The sequence below is a fragment of the Urocitellus parryii genome, chromosome 3, assembly GCF_045843805.1.
Source record: "Urocitellus parryii isolate mUroPar1 chromosome 3, mUroPar1.hap1, whole genome shotgun sequence".
Classification (NCBI taxonomy): Eukaryota; Metazoa; Chordata; class Mammalia; order Rodentia; family Sciuridae; genus Urocitellus; species Urocitellus parryii.
The window spans coordinates 58,773,865-58,796,589 of NC_135533.1; the positions used below are offsets into that span (position 1 = coordinate 58,773,865).

Consider the following 22,725-nt stretch of genomic DNA (forward strand, 5'->3'; position numbering starts at 1 on the left):
AAACCATAAAACCACTGCAGAAACTGTTCTCAGGCCACTAGAAACCTCAAAAACTTTTCAATGTAGCAAAAAAAAAAAAAAAAAAACCACATTTAGGCAATTATAAAGTCTGTAAACCTTTTAGTGCCAACAACGGCAATAATTTAGAACAATTGCAGCTCTCAGTTATTAGAAATAATGGAGGTAGAAAATAGAACAGAGGTTGGAACAGGGCCTATACTTTTAGCTCTCCGATGACTCATCTACCCAGAAAATATGGCTTCAAAATAAGAGCAAGCTCACCAGCCCACTAACAGTTTAAAACAAAACAAAACCTCCTGGCTGCTCTTGTCCTCATAAGCGCTCACTTAGTAATAGCTGTTTACCACTTAGCCACTATACGTCATCCAGGGTATAAGTCTTTAAGGTTTAACACACAAGCTTTTCCCACTGAACTCCAGCACCAGCTCCAGAAGAGAGCCTAGGCAGGTGCGCTCAGGAAGCCAACAGCTTTCCTGAACATATACAACAAAAGCAAGCTGCTTCTTTGAAAGGCGGCCAGCAAGGCAAGATGCCATCTTTAGTTCTACTTACCTTTTTGCACTATCAAGAATGTTCCTCATGTATGCTGTGGACCTTCTTTTTCCTGTTTTCTAGGAGTAAAAACATGCCAGAAGTATAGAAGGTAAAGCTTGTGTGGGTGGCTTTATTTGTTTACTTATTTTATTTTTTTAAATAACTATTTATTTTTATGTGGTGCTGAGGATCAAACCCAGTGCCTACACATACTAGGCAAGCGCTCTCCCACTGAACCACAACCCCAGCCTGAATTTACTTATTTTTTTTCCATCAAGGACATACTGCACTCTGGTTAAAAGATTCAGAAAGAAGAAATATACTTTCCAGGTAATCAGAACACCAAGACTTCCCCCCCACCCCCGCCACCCCAATGCTGGGGATGGAACCTAGGGCGTTCCACATGCTAGGCAAGCATTCTACCGCTGAGCTATACCCTATTCCAGCATAGATTTTTTTAAAACAATTCTTTTAACATTTTACTTAGAAACAAGAGACTCACAGGAAGTTGCAAGCCAGCTATGTATAACAACACTAGACTATATACCACAATACTCAGAGAGATTCTGGGTACCCTTCAGTTAGTCTCCCCCATATTTACATCTTATATAATTATACTACAATCTCAAAATCAGGAATCAACACTGGCTCAATGTGTGTGCATAGTTCTATGTCATTTTATCACAAATCATTTCATGTCCCAAAATGTAATTGATACACAGAACTATTCCATCACCCATAAAGATCTCCCTTGTGCACACCCACTCTTCTCCTTCTCAACTCTAGCAACCACTAATTTGGAAACATCTAGATTTTTTTAGTGGGGGGGCATGGTGTGGGGGATTGAACTCAGGGGCACTTGACCACTGAGCCACATCCCCAGCCCTATTTTGTATTTTATTTAGAGACAGGGTCTCACTGAGTTGCTTAGCACCTCGCTTCTGCTAAGGCTGGCTTTGAAGCTTTTGATCCTCCTGCCTCAGCCTCCTGGGCTGCTGAACATCTAGATTTTTATAAATCAACTTTTAACTTTAAAAGTACTTCAAGAACATATCTGAGACATGGTTATCGGTCACAATTCTCTGAATACACTGTACATCCCGTAACCCATCTCTACTGTGGTTTCTTAAAGAACAGAGATCACAGAAGTGCCTCGGTTTGCTTATCAGGAGATCAGTAATGACATTAAACAGCTTGGCAACTGAGAACCATCAAGTGACCTTGTGATCTAATCCACAATCCACGTGTTTTGGCTGCTTGACGCACACATACCTCTTCAGAGATCAGGTTGTGCCACTCTCTCTTGACCACACTGTTGTTATAACATAAGTATGGCTTGGCATACTTAGCATAGTCTAGGTTGGAGTTCAGTTTTTCCCAATAACCCTTAAAGCTGTGGACCTGTGGGAGATAAAACCATCAGCCAGTTTGAGAAACAAGCCTTGCAGCTCAAAACACCCACCAAGGATTACACAAGCCTCACTTCCCCAGCTCTTGGTGACAGTATTTCTTAGTGAATGCTTCACAGGAAGGACAGCAGTCTGATCCCCACAGGAATCCTAAAGCAGATCTAAAGATCTGGCCTTTAGACTCTATCTTACCTATCCCCTTTCCAACAGAGAGAACTGCTGCAGACTTCCCAAAACAGATTTCTCTGGGTTGATTTAGTAGGGAAGCCTGTACTCAACACAGCAAGCCATTTCCTCCCTAGAGACCCATTTTATGACTTGGGTGGTGTCAAAAGTGCTGTGTTCAGAGACTGTACACAAAATTTGGAGCAAGCAGAGTAAGTTTACTTTCCCAAGTTTATTTAATTACCAAATGCTGCCCATCACAACTATTAAGGAAAAGTACAAATGGTTACATGAAAGGACTGTTTCCCACTTATGATTTGGATTGCCAACTGATCCAAATACAAAAAGAATTTTTAAAAAAGGATAAAATGAAGAAATTTCACATTTGGTTGTCAAATACTCTCAAACAGAATTAGCTGATTTTCTAAAGTCTTTGAGTTATTATTAATCATACTATCCTGAACAAAGAATGTGTATTTATTTTTAACAATAAAATGCAATGCTAACACCTTTACTGTTGGAGGATACTGACACAAATTGGTTTAAATCAAGGAAGATGGATTTATGTCACATTCCTTCTTGCCAAAAATGTACATTTATAAAAGATTTGATGCAGCCAAGGATGACATGTGTGACCATTCAATGCTCTATTGCCTACTGTGGCCATAGACTTGGCTGAATTGTGAGAAAATAAGGGGATTTAAATAAACTACACCTCAATCAAGAAAGGTACTCTAATGTTAAGTAACAGCATGACATATGAATTTTTATTGAAAGGATGGTCATAGTTGGTTTGAAATGGATTTTGAAGTATCTGTAAGATGATTTACATAACATTTTAAATCTTGTTTTAGAAGCCTGAAATGCCCATTTAGTCAATGTCTCTTCTCTCAGAGACAGAAAAAAAAAAAATATTTGATCAGTGTAGCAAAAGCCACACTAGACAATAACAAAATCTCAAAACCAAAACTAAGGAAACATTTATTCCTGGGGAGAATAGGATCACAAAGTCAAGGCTGACTCCTCACTTGACCCACCTTGCTTGCCTTTTTTTTTTTATTTATAACAAATGTGCCTTTATCCACCCTTTGTTTCTTCTCAGTATTGAAAAAATACGTAAGACAAATCCTATGGGCCTTTGGCAGGATGAAGTGCCTAACTGGAGGTCACTGCAGCTTTGTTGCTTCCTACATCTGGACTCAGGCACATTGGTGCCAAAAGCAGAAACCTTGATGGTGTTGTGGTGACACCTAGTGGTCACTTGGGCTACTAAGCCTGCCTGCTTTGCCACCAGGCCCAGGATGGCATTCATTCAGACCTTGCCCAGAAGGGAGGCAAGACACTTTGTGCCTTCTACCTGTTTTCCGGCCTCATCCCCTCAGGCCAAATGCTGTCCTGCTGTCAGAAGAACCTACTCACACTCCCCCTTACCTTCCTTCTCACACCATTAAAAAAAATTCCTTTCCTCAGAATCTGTGTCACCCAAGAATAAACTAATGAAACAGAATTCTGGACAAGTCCATGGATAGGCTGCAAGCAGCTGAGCACACACTGGTTGTGTGTAAAAATGGAGTCCGAGTGCTTGAATGAACACTCTTCTGGGGAGAGAGTCTATACCTTGTACCATATCTCAAAGAAATCCATGGCCTAAAATGTCCAAAACCTCGGAGTTAAAAGGAAAGGGATCTGAATTTAAGACAGAAATTAAAATTTACATGTAAGTAAGAAATATTGATAGCCAAAAGGCCCAGAAATATTTTCACGTGGAACTTATGATCTTTCAGAGATGTCACTGCTCTATTATAATAACTACAATGTCTTACAGAAATTAGGAGAATACAAAGGAAAAAAAGAATCAATACATATGCCACTGTTTGGTATCTACTAAGTAAATGATGCAATTTCTTTTAAGTTATAAAAATGTGGAGATCACTGAATTGAAAGACAGTACCTAGTCCTGTAACAATGGCAATAGTTCAAGAAGCACATCACCAACTGCATGAAAAGAACGCTTACTGATTTAAAATTCACAGAAATGATTTATATGGAAAATACCTATGAATTTAGCTCCTCTGGGAAGACTGGTACTAGAAGCAATGAGATTCTCAAGAAATGACCCAGGAGCACTTTCCGGCACAAAAGGGAACCTTAACTTTTGATTTGGAAAACAGGGAAATTATTCCAAGTCTCTTCTTCAGAAATAATCTCATTTGTTCCCATAAGATGACTTGAAATGATTACCAAATGCAGCCCATCACAACTATTAATTAATCAAAAGCACCCATGTGTTATATTAACAACTGTTTCCCATTTTTAATTTGAATTGCCAACAAATAAAAAAAATAAAAATAAAACAAAACAAAAAAGCCCCGTGGTACTGGCTCATCTGCAAACTACTGTCAGGAATAAACATCTGCCTTTGATTTTTACAAAGTCCCCTGGCTTTGATCCTACTTCTGCTGATTCTTAGCACAAGTCTTAGGGGAGGTGGCCAACTCAGCGAGAACCCTTCCCTCTGTGCCAGAACTCAACTAGCAGAGCTAAAGTGCCAGACCAATTTGGCTCTTCAGTGGATCTCATCTCAGAATCAGCTTTTAGTTACAGCCAGAGAAACAACAGCAACCCACCACCTCCAGCATAGACAGAATCAAAGGCAGAGAAATGTCCATAGGGACGTAAATTAGTAAGAGACCATACTAAACTAAGGTACTTTAAACAGGCACAAACAACTAGAACTCCTGAGGCTGCCCACTGAGAGAAATGCAAGTTCAAGGTCTCCTTCTCCTTTGGGACTTCCTCCTTCTCCAGTATCTAACAAAAAAATTCCACTTCCTTGCCCAGCGGGGTGGTTTAGCCATTTTTTTTAATGGGCTGGATTTTTCTTTAATGCAATCACTAAATATGGCTCTAAACTATTCCATCTCACATTTGGCTCTCTCAGAGCATATCCCCTGAGAAAGCCTTCCTCTTGACCTTAAAAATTAAGGCTGACACAAGAGGAACAAAAACAAGATTCCTTGATCCACAGTCTATTCCTGAATTTTATCAGCCAAGAATTAGTCTGACTATATCCCCATCTCCCAGAAATGATAGGAATGAGATCACCAACCAGAGGCTCTGTTTCCAAAAAGTAATGTTTTTATAGCATCATAAAATTATGGTTTATGATAGTAACTGAATTTACTACAACTCATTGTCCCAGAAAAAAAAATGTGTGGACTGAACTGTGGGGGAAAAAGAAAAATCAGTGTTTCCCATGTGACCACCTGACACTTCTGACGATACTACCTTTTGCAATGATTCCAATTTTTTAAAATTGTGAAAGATTGCATTGTGATTATGCTGCTACTTGGGATCACTTAACAAATCTTTAAGGGATGCTATCTGTCTGAATTTCAGAGGGTCAAGGAAAATAAAGTGTGCTTCACTAAGCAATTAATTATTCTCTTGTTCTGTCTAGTTAAAACAGCTTTTAAACTGTTTCAGTTTTCACTTTTTAAGTGAAGAAACACACAAACAACCTTCTGGATGGAGAATATCCCAGGTATCAACCAGTCTTCCCGGATGCTCAGGAACTATAGACCCCTGATTGACACTTGCAGTAACCCCCCTCACCTCTGGGTGGCCATAGGTTAAAAGGCCTTTTAAATCTCTCTGGTCTTCCCAATTTCTGGGTCAGGTAGCCGGTAATCTCTACAAGTGATCAAATACATTAAAAGTGTCCAATTTAAAAAATATATATATTTTGGTAAAAATACCCCATTATGTCCATTTGTAGCACACTCTTTTTATATTTGAGTAAGTTATTGTTCTCTTTTTTAAATCATTACATGCTTCCTGTGGTTGACTAGTTTTAATGGTTTCTCTTTTCACCATAAAATCAAGGGCAGTTTTTGGCTTCTTATGAATGTCGCTAGTTCCCTAGAGCAGCCCACAGCTCACAAAAGGATAAAATCATTCTTAGGAAAGTCTCTCTTTGTTACATTTTATTTACAGCATGGACCTTGCTTAATATTTTACAAACCATTTATAAAATGAGAGAATCTTGTCTTTCGGATAACAATCTTCTAGTTTAACTGGTTTATCTTCTACAATGTGGAAATACATAAACTGGTGACTTATAAACTACAGACATTTACTTCTTGAGACTAGTTCTTGAGACTAGGGGGTCCAAATATCAAGGCGTTGGCAGATCTGGTGTCTAATGAGTGGTCCTGTCCTAGTCAGCTGTGTTTCCACTGCAAAAATCATATGGCAGAAGGAACAAGCTAGCTCCTCAGTGTCTCTTTTAACAGGGTACTAACCTCAATCCTGAGGACACTTCCCTCAGACTTAATCACCTCCTAAAGGTTCCACCTCCTAAAACCAGGGCCTTTGTGGATGAGGACTTTAACATAGGCATTCAGAGGGTCACAAGCATTTAGACCATACCAACATATTAAAATATTTGTAAAGTACTCTACTTCTCATTAAAATTACTTGCAAAAGGAGCAGGAGGAAAACACACATCTAGTTTCCCTTAGCCCTTTCCTCCTTTGACCCTTTACACTAAGGAAAGTAGAAGTGCAGTCAGTTGAACAAAATAGGGCCCTTGGGTCTCACTGGGATTCTGGTGTAAGAACCTATCCCAAAGGTAACTTGTGATTCAGGTCATGGCATTCAGATCCAACTCCTACCAGGTAGCCAGGGCAAGAATGGACACAGAACTGGGGTTGGAGAGGCAGGGGCAGAGGACAGCAGGTGCCTCTGCCACAGTCCATCACAGTGTAATTAAGCTGAGACAGGGGTAGGTAAAAGTAGGTCAAAGATAAAAGCAGCAGCTACAGAGAGTGGCATTATGCAAATACAGAGGGAGAAGAAATGGGAGCCCTCAGGGCCAGGCCTTCCATGAACCTGAAGGTACTGATTAGCCTTGCACACCAATAACTGGGGTGGGAGTGGAGGCAGCTAGTCACACCAAAGCCACTTCATCATCTCCTGCACCCAATGAAGTCCCAACAGTGTACCTCTGCCTTCCCTGATGGATTATGTCTGGTAAGAAGGATGGTAACAGATCTACAGTTCTTCAAACTTGTCCCAGGAAACTACTAGCTTATGAATAAACCAAAGAGCTCCCAAGCATATGTGGGAATATCCAATGAGAAACCACTCTCTGCAGACTCAAATGCTAAAGATTATGGGCGAAAGGAGAATAAAGGGAAGAGAGAGGAATGTTAATGGAGGAAAATCATTTTATACACACACACAGAAATCTGCTAGAGTGTCTAAAAATAAGTTACTCTGTTTCTAAGCAAAGTCAAATATTATTCTTAGAACAAGCCAATGAAGGGATGGGGATGTGGCTCATTGGTGGAGTGCCTGCCTAGCACACACAGGGTCCTGAGTTCAATCCCCAACTCTGCTGGAGGGGTGGGGGGTATGGAATAAGACAATGAGTAAAAAATCTTAAGAGGACCTTCCCATTACTCTTTTCTACTTGGTTTAAATGAAAATGCACCATGTCGATAAGGTTACTATCCAACTGATAAATTCACAAATCCTTTGTGATGGTGTAAATTATTACAATTTTTGTTGAATATTAATTTGCCAATAAGAATCAAAAACTATAAAAATTATCATAGTCTTTTACCCAATGAGAGTCCTGGCATTTAACTTTAGGGGAATAAATTAAAAATGAATTAAGACATATTAGAAATCATAAGTTTATGTAGTAATGTGAAAAATGTTTATGATATGTGATAATCTGCTGTGTTTATCAAATGTCTCTGGGTCACCATTACTACCAGGTAAAATCGGCATGCCTAAGGCAAAGGCCAAGAGGAAATGAGGGGCGGGCAACAGTTGATATGCTAGAAATTGTAGAATTGTGGGTGACACCTTTTTTCCCCTAAAAATTTTCTTCACTAATTGTACGTTAAACACCATATGGGTTTGGTAAGACAACTGGTAAAGACAGAAACAATGAAATAAAAGGATGGCGTCTCTTAACACACCTTTCAAAACTATTCATGAAATCTTTCTTTCCCTTTATCTTCCTACATTAGTAGGACTTCACAGTCATCCTACGCTTCCACCTAGAGACAGCTGGTCAGTCTCTCTTTCAGGGACTCTTTTTAGAACCAAAACCTAGAACCACTGAACTAGCTCCGGTCTGCTCTCTCTTGCCATTGGTGCATCACTAGACCCTCAGATGACCCCGGCCTCCCACAGCTGCAGGGACCTGGCCTGCCCCTCATGGATCCAAAAGAGTCAAATGTAAATAAAAGGCAGCAGCCCACTGAGCTGCCTGCTGCCAAAAAAGCTGAGATTTCCCAGTCCGCACCAAGCTATAATTACCAGGAGGCAATGCCAGGAACAACAGAGGAACTTCAAGAAAACTATTAAAAGACTCCCCAGTTTTAAACTACATACATATTCTTTTCTACTCACACCAGCCGCTCCTCCCATTTTACTCTGAAGTCACCACAGAGACACTAATGGTCACAGTTCAGTGCACAGGAAGGAGGTATGCAGAGCTTGACTGAGCCCTGCAGATCAATGCAAAGGCCATAGATAATCCCAGCCCAGGTCATTTAATGATTCTAAGATGGATAACTGTGTGCTTACATTTTGGAGTGACCATGAAAGAAATAAAAAACAGTTCCCTGGTTCTCTGAAGATAATTTACAGGAACTCCAGTAAGAACCGGTTTGAGGCACTATGGCAAGTATTAGTTGTATATGGTTTAAGCTGAACCCTGTAATTCCCGTCTATCTTCAGAAAACTGCTCTCTCAAAAGAGCATTCCTAAGAGGTGTGTAACATCATACTCAATGACTACTCAACCTCTATGGAAGGATTCTCCAGGGAACCAAACCTGCCCCTTTCCCCCCACCCCCGCCCCATCCTCCCCTGCCATGATGCAGTCCCTTTTAGAACCACCATTACTGGGGGCAGCAAAGGTTCAATCATGCACATCTGTGCTTTCATCCTTCAGCGGAAGTGCCTTACCTTCATGAGAGGCAATTCAATCTCTTCCGTCACAAGGGTTATTCCAGGAATTTCCTATGGAGGAAAAACACACACACCAAAAAAAAGAAAAAAAAATCCTGCTCAACATATCAACTGCTACAAACTCAAGTCATCAAGAAGTGTTTTCTGCACAGACAGCAGCTGAGAAAAGTTTCCAGTTTGTGAACCTCTACTTTAAATAAAGTCTGGGGTACATAAATAGCAAACATGGCCTATTGCTTGCCTTAAAAAGAGGAAAAAAAAAATTTTTTTTTTTGAGACAGTAGCTCACTGCATGCCCAAGCTGATTTTCAAGTCACCTTATGAGTAGCTGAGCCACAGGGGCATGCTGCTGTACCTGGCTGAAATATTGTTTAATCACTAATTGGCAGGGTCTCTAAAGAAACAAATCACTATGAAAAAAAATAGAGCAAATATATTTTTTACAAATTTCTATTTAAGAACAAATCAGGCGAATTATATTTGCACCATCAAATGTAATAAAAGGGAAATGTTCCATCATTTGCACTTTCTTCCCTTTTCTTCTCTTTCATTTATGTGTATTATAGTTGGCCCCTGCCTCACAAAAGGAACCAAAATTAATAGGATTCTAACATTCAAATGGAAAATGTTTGTGCACCTCATTATCTACCATGATTCCAGAGATAGGAACTCCCCATAAAAAATTTCTATAGTACCATGGTCAGGCTAAAAGGTAAGCAATTCATACCAGAAAGTTCAAATGACAACATTTTGCTAATCAGTGAGCATTAAAACAGACACTGAAAGAATGAATATCAAAAATTGCCCTCTATTCATTGTTATTTTGAAAAACTATGTCTCTGTGGTAGCTGTGTAATTAGCCTCTCATCTTGTCATTTCAGATTTCCGTAAGAGACAGTTTAGGAGATGCTATGTAAAACTAGGAACTGGTCTTTGGTTAGGGCTTAAGTGACCTGGATTTGACTAACATACAACATCCTATGAAAACCAGGCATCACAGCAATAGAGAAAATTTTCAGAACATTTCAACAACTGAGGTCTCCATACAGCAGCATGAAGCCTGTGGTCAGATGTATTGTGAGCTTCACTCGTCACTACTCAACCACAGAGGATACCTCAAAATGACATTAACATTGCCATTCTAGGCTATGAGTAGCACTTAAAATAGGTACAACAACAGCATTTTAAAATAGGTCTAATTATTTGCAAAGCATAATTTAAGATTATCTACGTGTAGGACTACCATATTTTCTAGTATCTTAAAAAGAATATATATATATAAGTCAGTTGTCTCAATTCAGAAGTTTGAAATTAATATTTTTCTACTGTGGCAAGTTTTTTTTATTAAGGTTGTAGCATTAAGAACATTTGCAAAGATGACCTGAAGTGGGACTATTAAGGATTAGGAAGGAGCCAGGAGAGGAAACAGAATAAAAGGGAAGGTGAATCTGAACAATGCTGATCAATACATGGATAGGAGAATACAGGAAAACCTGCTAATTTGTACAATTAATACATGTTAATTTGAAAAAAAAGAACATTTGCTAGTCAGAGAAGGGTACAGTAAATTATTTACATCATTGCTAAAGATAAGCATAAATTCATAGAACTTCATGATGAGAAGAGACCTTTAAGATAATCTACTCCAACCACAAGAAGTTTTAAAGCAACATGGTAAACCCCAAAATAAGCCTGGTACATGTAGGTGATAACTGGTGGTTTCTTTTCATTGTTGTTCGATGTGGGACTTCCTGCTGTCACTCTGCATATGTTCACAATGGCCTCTGTGTCCCATAGAGTGTTAAGAAATGCAGAAGTAAAGTGTGTCCCTTCAGGATGACATCCCCACACAACGTTCAATTAAAACGTGCTCTGTCTTTCAGTACAATGCTGGGAACAGTGGTCCCAGCCCTGCCTTCTGAACACTTTGAACACAGGACATAAAAGCAGTGGGTGATAAGGGAGGGGAGCTGCTGTGTGCATTTCCTGACCTCAGAGTGCTGTAACCTGCAGACTTCCTGCCACCAAACCACAGAGTCTGCATGTACATTCACAAGTCTTCTTCAAGAAAAACATGGGTGCCTGGAGGAGGGGCAAGCGCAGGTTTTCCCCTCATAATTCTACAGCGAAGCATGAAAATCTACTAACTGCAAAGGTCAAAGAAGAAGGGGCCTTCAGCAAAACACTACCATTGTGCTTATCGGAAGTTTAGAAATTAATCAAACACATGATATGTCTTTGTTAAGGACTATATTAAGATGCAGTCTAAACACAAAATGAAAGTGTCACAATTTACGACTTATCTTCCTGTGTCTGTGTTACCTAAATCAAATTTATTTTTCTAAATACCTTTTTGATACGACTTCTGCCTCAAGACTGAGCATGTAGTTCCAACATCTAAATATGAAAGGCAAAGAGGCAGAACCTTTTTCAGGCACAGGCTATGCATTTTCATCTGCTGATCTAATAAGGCTCAGTTTACTGCACCACATTCAAGAGAAAATGAATCGTGTTTCAGGGGAACACTTCCGAATTTAAAAACAAAGAGCCAAGATCAAAGGAAGAAAATGTTGAATAGAGCGTGTTTACTTACAATTTCAAGACTTTTACTGATCTGGAAGCTTGAGTAATTATTGCGACTGGACAAAGAAGTCATGAAGATCCTAATCTACCAAGTCTAACTGCAGTGGTCTGGCCATTTCTCATTTATAAAAAACCTAATACATTAATCTACTCAAGGCAATAAAAAACTAAAAATACCATTTTATAAAAAATACTACATTTGAGGTTTAGTCCTGCCTGGCAGTATGAAAAGTAACAAATATCCTGTACTCTCTCCTTTACTTCTCCTGCTTTATATAAATACTTTTGGCCAAGGACAGGGATTCACTCTACATTGAGCATCCTTTACCCAAAATGCTTGGGATGAGAAATAGTTTGGATTTTGGATTTTTTCATATTTTGGAATATTTGCACATACATAATGAGATGTCTTAGGTATGGGACCTAAATCTAAACATGAGATTCATTTATATTTCCTATAAACTCCTTAGGTACATAGCCCGAGGACAGTTGTATACAATATTTTACCTACGTTTCAACTGTAACTCATCACTTGAGGTCAGCTGTGGCATCTGTTGACACTCATGGTGTCAAAAGTTTTAGATTTGGGGGTGGGTGTGGTGGTGTACACCTGTAATCCCAGAGGCCCAGGAGGCTGAGACAGGAGGATCACAAGTTCAAAGCCAGCCTCAACAATTTAGTGAGGCTCTAAGCAACTCTATGAGACTCAGTCTCTAAATAAAATACAAAAAGGAGAAAGGGGGTGCTGGGGATGTGGTTCAGTGGTTAATAATCCCTGGGTTTAATTCTCGATACAAAAAAAAAAAAAAGTTGTATCAATTTTGGAGCATTTCAATTTTCAGATTTTCAGATTAGGAAGGCTAAACTTTTCTGCCATAAAATTCCAACTCAATTCCTCATCAGTCAAAACAGAAATGAAATAACCTTGGCTGCTATAACAGGGATGTCCTACAACTGACCCACACTGTATATCAAGTTTAATTGCATACAAAGTATTAACTTACTGTATTCCAGGTGAGCACTGAAGAATATGGCAAAATTGTGTCCACATTACTTGTCTTTGCATATATGCTCCAATAAGAAGAAGCTGAATAGATTTTTCAAAGAGAAAAGAGACATGATTTAATAAGAATAAGGAAATCTACATTATAATTCAACCAAATCAAGCAAACCAACCAAAGTTTCCACTGCTTTATTTATCATTCTTAAAACCATTGTGATTTTATCTATAGACTAAAATGTTTAAGTTCTGCTTTTAACAATGAGAATAATTTCAATTTTTTTAAAAATTTGCTACTACATCTACTTAAATGACATTACATCACTTTATACAGAGCCAGACAACATAAAACTGGGCTAAGAAAGATTTTATTTTTTCAAAATCACTAATAAGGTCACAAAATCAAAATCCTATCTTATATCTTATCTGTGTCTGAAAAGCCACAGCTTCTCAAAAACCACAAGAGAATGAAATTTAATTAGCTGCTGACTGCAATAGTTTTTTTTTTTTTTTAATGTTCCTAGGCAGCATTTTGACAGATTGAGGCATTCATTATCAATTTATTGCTTTCCCTCAAGCAAAAGGGTCAAGTATTCGACTTAGCGTGCAACATCAGCATCTCTTACCAATTATAAATTCCTGAATGAGGTCAAATGAATGGCAGGCAGAGACATTCTCAGAAATCCATTGAATAATCTTTAAGAAGAGAACAGAACTCTGTTGGTATTTAAATATGCACGCCATCCCCACAACCAAAGTACAAATGTACATATATACACATACCTGTGTTTATATACTATATAAATGAATCTTTTTAATTCTATGTTTTGGAATTACCTAGGAATACATTCACTTCTACACTATTTTTTAAGATATGTAATAATATTAATTCTGGCTGGGTGAAACAGTATTATAAATGAGACCTCTTTTTATACATTTTTAAAATAAATGCCCTTGACTGGGATCCAAATAAACCTTCTTCATTGCCAATGAAGGTTTTCTGGTTTTGCTAGAATGGATCACGTCATGCAAGGCACCAGTGGGGAGAGCTCTGAGATACAGAAACAAAGGAAGCAAAACCACCACGAGGCTTGGAGGCAGCACCTGTCTGTCAGTCTCCACAGCTACCCTCACCTGCTGGAAGAATGTCTCCTGAGGGTTGCCTGGCCCTAGTGCACACTCACATTTCTGCTCCTACCAACATGTTGTTTTATTCCAAACTTATTTATGCCAGTTTTACTTATTTTCACAACTAGGTAATTTAATAAAATTTACTACGGACAAATGAAATATAGTGCAAAGAGTATTGTTGGGTTGATAAAAGTTGAATGCTTTGGAAAGACTCAAAGGCATGTCTCTCACATGTTTATTTTAAAACTAGGTATAAATGAGACAACTACGTAAGATTGGGTAAAAAAAAAATGCCTAATATACAGACTACTTTGGAAAGGTTCTTAAATTATGGATCTCCTTAGAAATAAATTTTTTTCCAGAAAGTAACAGGGAGTCAGAAATGTACATTATTGGGAGTTTTGTGCAAAAAAAAAAAAATGACTTTGAATTCCAATAAGCTAAATTACATAGAAAGGGCCTTAATATACATTAAAAGATAGGTGAATAAATGTACCTTTATATGTTTTAGGTTAAACTTAAATGTCTATTGTATTTTTCCCCAATTAATCAGCAACCTATTAGTCCCAGCCAAATCTGATAAGATTTCTGACTTCACAGCCTAGCTGTAAAAATTAAATTACAGAGGGCTAGGGATATGGCTCAGCTGCCTGTCTTACTTGCTCAAGGACCTGGATTCAATCCCCAGCACCACAAAAAAAAGAAAGAAAAGAAAATTAAATCACAGAGAAGGTGTGGAAGTGTTTTGCAAACTATAACATAAAACATAAATGGAAGCTATCATCATTAAAAATGCAATAAATATCCACCACCAAATTTAGCCCTTCTGACAATATATTTATGACAAATATAAACCAGGAAAAAAGTAGAAGTTTAAGAAACTCATTATTTACTGAGCACTTAATTGGAAAGTAACTGATGTAGTTAAACATTCATTCACAATGTGGAAAAGAGTGCAATAGTTTCTCCTTATCTTCAGGGAATAAATATGTTCTAACCTCCCCCCTCCAGTGGATGCTTGAAACCTTATTCTGAAACGTTGGCAATGTTAGTTTATGATTTTTCTTCTCTCATTAAGAACTTTCAGTTAAGTATTTAGAGGTTTCTTAAGCATATTTGAATTGCTAGTATCATTATTATTATGCTTTGAGGCCACTAAGTAAAATAAGGATTACTTGAAAACAAGCACTATCAACACTGCAACCATGGATCTGATGATCGAGAGAGTTACTAAGTGACTAATGAGCATATACAGCACGGATACACTAAAAAAAGGGATGATTCATAACCCCAAGCAGGACAGTGTGAGGTTTCATTTCACTACTTGGAACACCACTGTTTAAAACTTATGAATTGTTTATTTCTGGAACTTTCCATTTATTATTTTCAGACCACAGTTAATTTTGGATAACTGAAATTGCAAAAAGTAAAATCATGGATGTAGGTGGCAGGTGGTTACTTTACTCAAAAGAACAGATACACCCTCATAGTCGGAGGTCTGGTAGAGATCCATAAAAAGGAAATACAAAGGAAGAATATGTTCAAGTCACAACATCAGCCATAATCCTCCCTTAACTATTAACAAGTAAAAATAACTTCCATTATTTTAAACTACCAAATAAATACTTTTGGTGTTGTCTATTTACCATGTTCTTACCTGGCCTTCCAGGAACTGTGAATCTTGTCCACAAGAGAGCACACAGTGCAATATAGCCATCTTCTCACAATCTAGGGAGGTGTTCCATAGGAACCGCAATAAATAGGACTGGTCAAAGAATGCTCTGTAGAGCCTTCCAGAATACCAATCCAGTACCAGGGATCCTGACAGGGACTGGAAAGAACTATGAGGTAGCATATCATTTGTTTTGTTATTTTCTGGGGAAAAAAAAAAGTCAGCAGATAAAGGAAACTTCTCACACTCAAACATAGATACTAAAGTCAAAACAAATCCAAAAGAACCACATTCATGGGAGAAAATACTGTCCCTACCTGTCAGAAATAGACTGTGGCAGATCAAGTCTGGATGTTGAATGTTAAGTAAATGAAAGAAATGACCAGGTAAGTAAACAGCCACATAACGTTCTGTAAAAGACAAAAATTCAAATCACTTATAAGTGGTAAAACCTGTACAGGTTCACATAAGGCCCAGAACTCTACATTATCCCAATTTTTCAATGAACCTCTCAAAACACAAAAGGTTTTACCATGTAATAACAAATTGTCTGTTGCTAGTTTATTTCATAGGACTAACCAGGTCTCCTTTTTTTCTATCTGTGGCGAATTATCTTCAGACATTTAGCATTGGTTATCTAAGTTTATACCTATAGTTTTGTTCCAAGTCATGAATGGTTTTATTTCAATCTAAATGATCTCTCAGAGGAAACTAGAATCAAAATTATCAAGCAACATAAATCATTCCTCAATCTGACAAGTTGGGAATAGCTTATAATGGGATTTTCTCCATAGTCAGGCTGGGAGAACTCTGCAGTTTAGTTTCCCATCTTTGTCACTTCTGGTCGTCACCACCATCTTGTATAAAGAAACCATGATACTCATCAAGGTGATCTCTATGGCATCCTGACATTTTTGAAGTACTAATTTGTTTCTTTGCATAGCTAGTTGCTTAGAATTCATAACTTAGTGGTTCCTTTTCTAGATATTTGTGTAGCCAGAACATTTTTACCCAGATTGAAACATAGTATAGATATAGGTTTCTGGAGAATGGGAGGATGGAAGGAGCCCTTGTCAATAACTTTTCTAGGATCTTAAAAAAAATAAATTTGTGTGGTACTAGTGAATTTCATATAGGAGAAAATTTTCAATTTTGAGTTAGCTACATTTCTTTCTCAAAGAAGAAAAGAAACCTATACTAACCAGTGGCATAGAAAGCATTCTGTGGAAGGGAAAGAGTATAAACCAATCAGGTAAGTGTCCTTTCACATGGACTGAGTGAAGTTAAAGTGCTTCACACATATACTAATAATCTTACTATCGTGTCAACATTTCAGTTGGAAAAACACGAGGAATAACCTAGTGAAGCGTAGTGGAAAGGGTTTAGGCAATTAAGATGGTACTAAGTCCCTGGGGCAGGGACATTTAAAAATGTATTATTTTGGGTTATCACCATCATTAGGATAGGGTGGGGGATTCCTCCTGGTATTTGTTGAGTGGTGCCCAGGGGTGTTCAATCCTCACTGCGCAGGACAGTCTCACCCAAAGAATGATTCTCTCTTCAAAAATGTTGGTAGGAACTGTGGTAAGTGGAAAGATGACCCCTAGGAGTATTCATATGCTAATTTCCAGAGCCTGTGACTATTGTAGCTTCTGTAATGGAAGGGACCTTGCAGATATGATCAGGATCTTGAGATGGGGAGAGTACCAATAGCAGACCCAACATGATCACAAAAGTCCTCATAAGAGGGAGGCAGTACGAGACTGGACTATGGAGGAGAAGAGGATCACATAGTGACAGAGCAATCGGAGTGATGTAGTTGAGATGCTGGAGGAGGCAAGGAACAAATTCTTCCTGGAGTCCCCAGAGGGATCCATTCCTGCCATGCCTTGATTTCAGCTCCTCAGCTCTCATTCTGGACTTCTGACCTCCAGAGGTTCAAGGCAATGTTTGGGTTGTTTTAAGCCCTCAGTTTGTGGTATATTACAGCAGCAATGAGAAACTGACCTAGTATCCCTCGTGAGGAACAATGAAAGAAGTCCAGTCACACATCTCAACCTTTCCAGCTTTGGTTTCATTATCTGTAAAATGGGGATACCCTCACCAGGCAGAATTGTAACAAGGACCAAAATAATTTAAGTAAAATAGTTAGCTTCGAGGATTCATTAAATAATAGCTTTTAAAAAATTGTTCTTAAATTTGAGACTTATGTGTTTGTTTTATACTAGGGATTAAACCCGAGGGCACTTAACCACTGAACCACATCCCCAGTCCCTTTTTATATATTTTATTTAGAGACAGGGTCTCACTAAGCTGCTTAGGGCCTTGCTAAGTTGCTAAGACTGGCTTTGAACTTGTGATCTCCTGTCTCAGCCTCCTAAGTCACCAGGATTATAGGCGTGTGCCACTGTACCAGACTAGCTTTTGTATTTTTAAGCATAGCTCTTATGTAGATATGTTTAAGGTTCATGGAAATTTGTTAAAACAATATTTCTTTAATATTTCAATCAGTAGAAGACACATTTTAACTGGGTAATGTTACATAGAAATTATCAGCAACTAATAGCAAAACATATATCCCTCAAACAAGTACTACTGTTGTATTAAAATCCCCTCTAAAAGAGTTTAAGTCTTGGGTACAGTTTGGTGCCTATAAACCAAAATGTGCTCCAGGAGAGAGAACTTATGTCAAAACAGCCTGTTTTTACAAAGCTCTAGTATTCCTGCCCTCTGGACACTCTGAAGATCATAAATTAAATCCTGCCTTGCCCTTTCCAAGTCATTCCCAGGAGGAAAAAAGAGGAAGAAACCCTTGCTCTCATAAAATGCTAGGTTATTTTTGTGGGACGTTTCCCACACCACTCTTGGGCGTGCTGACTCAGCACTCTAGTAAGACTCAGGTCCCAGGCGCAGGAGCCTTATACTTCTCTCCCTGTCACCGGAAGCAGTGGAGCCAGGCCTCTCTAAGGCCATTCTCTGCAGGTTTTGAGATCATGTTAAAATTTGCTCAGATTGGCCAATTTAGCATCAAATACTTAACTTCATCAATAATATCTTTCAAAACAAAAATCTTAGGGACTGAGGAATATAGCGCAGGTGTAGAATGTTTGCCTAACATGTGTAAGGCTCTGGGTTCAATCCCCCAACATTACAATATAATAAAGTAGTTAAAAAAAAAAAAAAACGGTCTTTGTACACACTTACCATTTATGGGTTCTTATTTCTTTCAGTCCCCTCACATTGTACTTATCTAAACCTTTGTCATGACAGCAGATGGAGCAGAGGTCAGGGATGGGGAAAGATATCAAGGAATCCTATGCTCTCAAACTGAAGCTTTCCTTCTTTAAATATTTTGCCATTGCTTGTAAATGGAATACTTTCTATAAGTTGTTCCTTTACTGTTACCTAACACAATTACATGAAAGTATCTTTTGTAATATATTTCAAGTTCTAATACTACCAAGTCAAATGTACAAAAACTCACTGACCTCAAAGTGACTGACACACTTCACATATGTAAAAGTAAATCATAAAATAAGAGTTATTAATACCATAAACTAATAGAATACAATCTATAAATAAATATTGTGCCATTTCCCATATGTAGGCAAGTAACTATTTCATAGTTCTTATACTAAAAACTCTGTGTCCACATTCCAATTGGCCTAGAAAAGCACCTTTCAATAGGGAAATACAATAAACACCATGAGAGTCCCCTAATACTCCCAAGTTTAACATTCATCGGGTTCCCATCGCCACATTTCCTCAATGAAAACAACTCACTTTAAGCTGGTCGTGAATGGAACCCATAAGCCTTATCATAAATAGCAAAAGGGAATGGACAATTCCTAAAAGGCCCTGACCTTTTGGGTCAAGATGATGTATTACTTTTCATAGGCTGTTAGGGAATGTATTATCCAAGGTCATCATACATCAACACTAACAAATGTTCTAAGGACTGCTACCAAAAGCATAAGCTCAGAGCCTACATTTTCCAAAGGGGGAATATACACTCCCACCACGAAAGCTAATGGAGTCAAATGGAAGGGTGTGTTTCAGAGAAAACCTTCTCCCATCAGATGTCAAGAGGATTGGTGACTGTCATCACAAGCCAAGTCTCAAAGAGGATGAGAAAATGAGGTGCAGAGAGAAGAAAATAAGACCGTGAAAGCTGAGGCATAGCATGTACTGGGAGGTCAGAACAGAGAGAGAACATCTCCTCATCACCCACCAAGATTGAGGAAAGTAATGCCTTGTGTCCTGTGTGAGCCAGCACTCCCAAGAGCAGCAGTGAAGGTCTTGCTGTATCCTGGAAGCCAGAGAAGGAATGTCAGAAACAACTGGAACTGTACTTAAGACAGTGACTCTAGGTAACACTCTCAATTTCAGTAGCCAGAGAAATGACTGAATCTGGTAGAGCGAACACCTTGTGACTTCTCCTTCTCATGGGGGCCCTCATTCTCCTGGGAGCCTGCACTAAGGCGGATCGTCTGAGTGCAGGCACAATCTACTGGTTGCTTTCAGCTCCTATGTAACCTTAGGTCATAAGAGGTGGATTAGATTGTTCAGGGAGAAAAGGATCCAAAGAAATCTACTTAATAATCTAAGAGACGGAGAATATCAGATGGCTCATTAGCCCTCATGCTTCGAAGCTCACTGCCACACTTGTAGGCATTAAGACCCTCTGACACTCTGAGTAACAATCCCACTTTCAGTTAAAAAGGGGATTGGGCTACCATTAATCCCAGTATACTGGATTTCACTCTACTATTCTAACTTAGTCTTCAGAATAGTTCATTCACTGGTTTTAATCATTAACCATGAGAAAAATGTATGGAAACATTCCACAAAACTTTACATTTATACTATGTAGGTATGTATATATGTCCAGTTGTAAAGTTACTTTTAGTTTCTCCACTATTAAGTTTTTAAAACTCATCTGCCTTGATCTCTAGCACCTAGGTAATATTAGGCACTCCTGCAGAATAATGAATTGTGGTGTGTATTGGCATAAATATTTTTTAAATATTTGAGGGAAAAAAATCCAACTTTTAAAAAAATTTAGTTCCACCCATAGTACTACACAAATGCTAATTTTGAAGAACTAAACAAATAAGTACTCCCTATTATGGTTCAGACTATAACTGTGAGAGGGCATGCTGTGACCTACTGCAAAACTGGAAAAGGTTGGGCATTTGCTCCTGCTCCCCAGCCTATTGCCTAATCAATAGCTCAGGGCCACAGACGTATAAAATGAAATAAACACATCTTAGGTCTAAAGGTCAGAGATCACAATTTTAGCTTAAAACTAAAACCTGATGTCACTGTCTGATTTAAAGCTATAGGTACTTTCCAATTAGTAACAAAAGGCAAACACACATACTCTAGGCAAATACATCTATTAGGATTTGTTCATGGGCCTAAAAAGAGATATATGCCAGGACAAAAAATATATATAGTATATAATATTTAGCTAATTTAATATTTATCACTAGTGAATTTCTTCAGGAAACGTGTATTATGTAGGTATATAGGAATAGAATGTACTGATAGAAGTAATAAGGCTTTAAAAATCTAATTTGCTACTATTTGAAAAAAGCAATTATGTAAACTCTAATAAATATAAAGTACCTTTATGAAAGTAAAACACTGAATATGTGATTTTTTCCCAAGAGTCAAACTTCGGGCTGTAACATACACACAAGCTTCCTGGAAATAAGAACATATTTAACAGAATTTAAAAGAATCTGTAATAGGTAATTTTCCTAAGCCGCTTAGCCATTCTATTCCTTTAGGTATCCTGCCCCCATCTTACCACAGATTATTCCCAAAAATTCTAAAAGTGGCCAATTAACAAGTTGCTAAGAAATTTCAAATCAACAACTATTTAGCATCAACAATTATAAGCAATATGTTGTGGGAAGTGACTGATGAATAGAAAAATGAATAGAGATGCTATTATATCTGAAATAATGGGAGTCTAGAAACATCTCCAAACTTCATGAAATTCTCCTACTGTGCTTGTACTGCCCTGTCCTTTTATCTATCTTGCCTCTTTCAATCATTACTAATAGTAGAGACACCAGTTTATAAAAAAACATATGTTCCCCTCTTTACAGAAGTTGTCCAGTCTTGTTTATTTAGACTAAAAGGTAAACTGTAATCTCTTATGGAATAGTAGCAGCAAATTTGGTGTCTGAACCCATGCTCACCCCTATTTGGATCACTGAAAGCTTGTCCCAAAGTAAGCACCTGGTATGGAGTGGTCTTTCCAAATTAACCCAGAATTCTTCACTTACCCCAACCTCAGAAAACCCTCAACCTTCCCATCTCCATGTGGAAAACTGTACATTATCTGTACAGTTGTTGCTAACTGGATAGAACAATGTCCACCAATGATGTACAAATGAGGGCATCATGCTTAAAATAACTCGGGTTGAATATTGCTTTACTGAAATGCCTGGAACCAGAAGTAATTCATATTTTGGATTCCACAAATTTGGAATATTTTGATAGGCTTTACTGGTTGAGTATCCCTAATCTGAAAACCCAAGATGCTCCCAAATCTGAAACTTTTTAAGCATCATTATCAGGGCTCAAAAAGTTTCAGATTTTGGAGAATTCAGCATTTTGGATTTTCAGATTAGGGATACTCTCCTATGTTAACATTTATGTGACTGACTGAAATAGGACATTGTTGAATAGAAAGAAACTTGAAAGACGTCAGAAAACTCAGGTTCTAGTCCCAGAGCCAATATTAACTAGCTGTGTGAATTCTATCACCCCTATACCTTAGTGGCTTTTAATATTTTCTTTTTTATTCTCTACTAGTTTCTTTATAAAAGAGTCATGGAAGGAGAAAAATGTGCATTTTCTTAAGGAAGACTATTCAAGGACATTTATAAAAATCCCATTACAATATTCCACAGTTGTATTTTAATGACATTTAAAATTGTAATGTATTGTTAGAAGTACACTTTATTGCAAACAGCTTGAAAATACAAAATTTTAAAAAGCTATCAGATAAAAATGGTAATGATTCTGCTACTCTTATGGTTACTGATCACCCAATAACAACTTTTCTTTAAATTACAGCACTTACTTAGATTAAAAGTAATCTACTACTAAAGCATAAGAAAATAGTAACCATAGGAATTACAAAAAGTGCAGTGTACCACTTTGACTACTTTCCTCCAGTAAGCATTATCAAAAACAACC

At 37.9% G+C, this 22,725-nt stretch overlaps 1 protein-coding gene across 1 annotated transcript in view; it reads right to left on the bottom strand.

The window, feature by feature from the left end:
- Gsap (gamma-secretase activating protein) overlaps positions 1-22,725 on the bottom strand; it is a 97,237-nt gene that overhangs the window by 25,873 nt on the left and 48,639 nt on the right. Inside the window, exons 13-21 of the mRNA XM_026384945.2 lie at positions 21,139-21,216; positions 19,739-19,816; positions 15,825-15,917; positions 15,493-15,710; positions 13,331-13,400; positions 12,709-12,791; positions 9,119-9,172; positions 1,828-1,956; positions 574-632 (exon numbers count right to left, since the gene is read on the bottom strand). Of these exons, the coding sequence (XP_026240730.2) occupies positions 574-632; positions 1,828-1,956; positions 9,119-9,172; positions 12,709-12,791; positions 13,331-13,400; positions 15,493-15,710; positions 15,825-15,917; positions 19,739-19,816; positions 21,139-21,216 (862 nt within the window). The remainder of the gene's footprint in view (positions 1-573; positions 633-1,827; positions 1,957-9,118; positions 9,173-12,708; positions 12,792-13,330; positions 13,401-15,492; positions 15,711-15,824; positions 15,918-19,738; positions 19,817-21,138; positions 21,217-22,725) is intronic.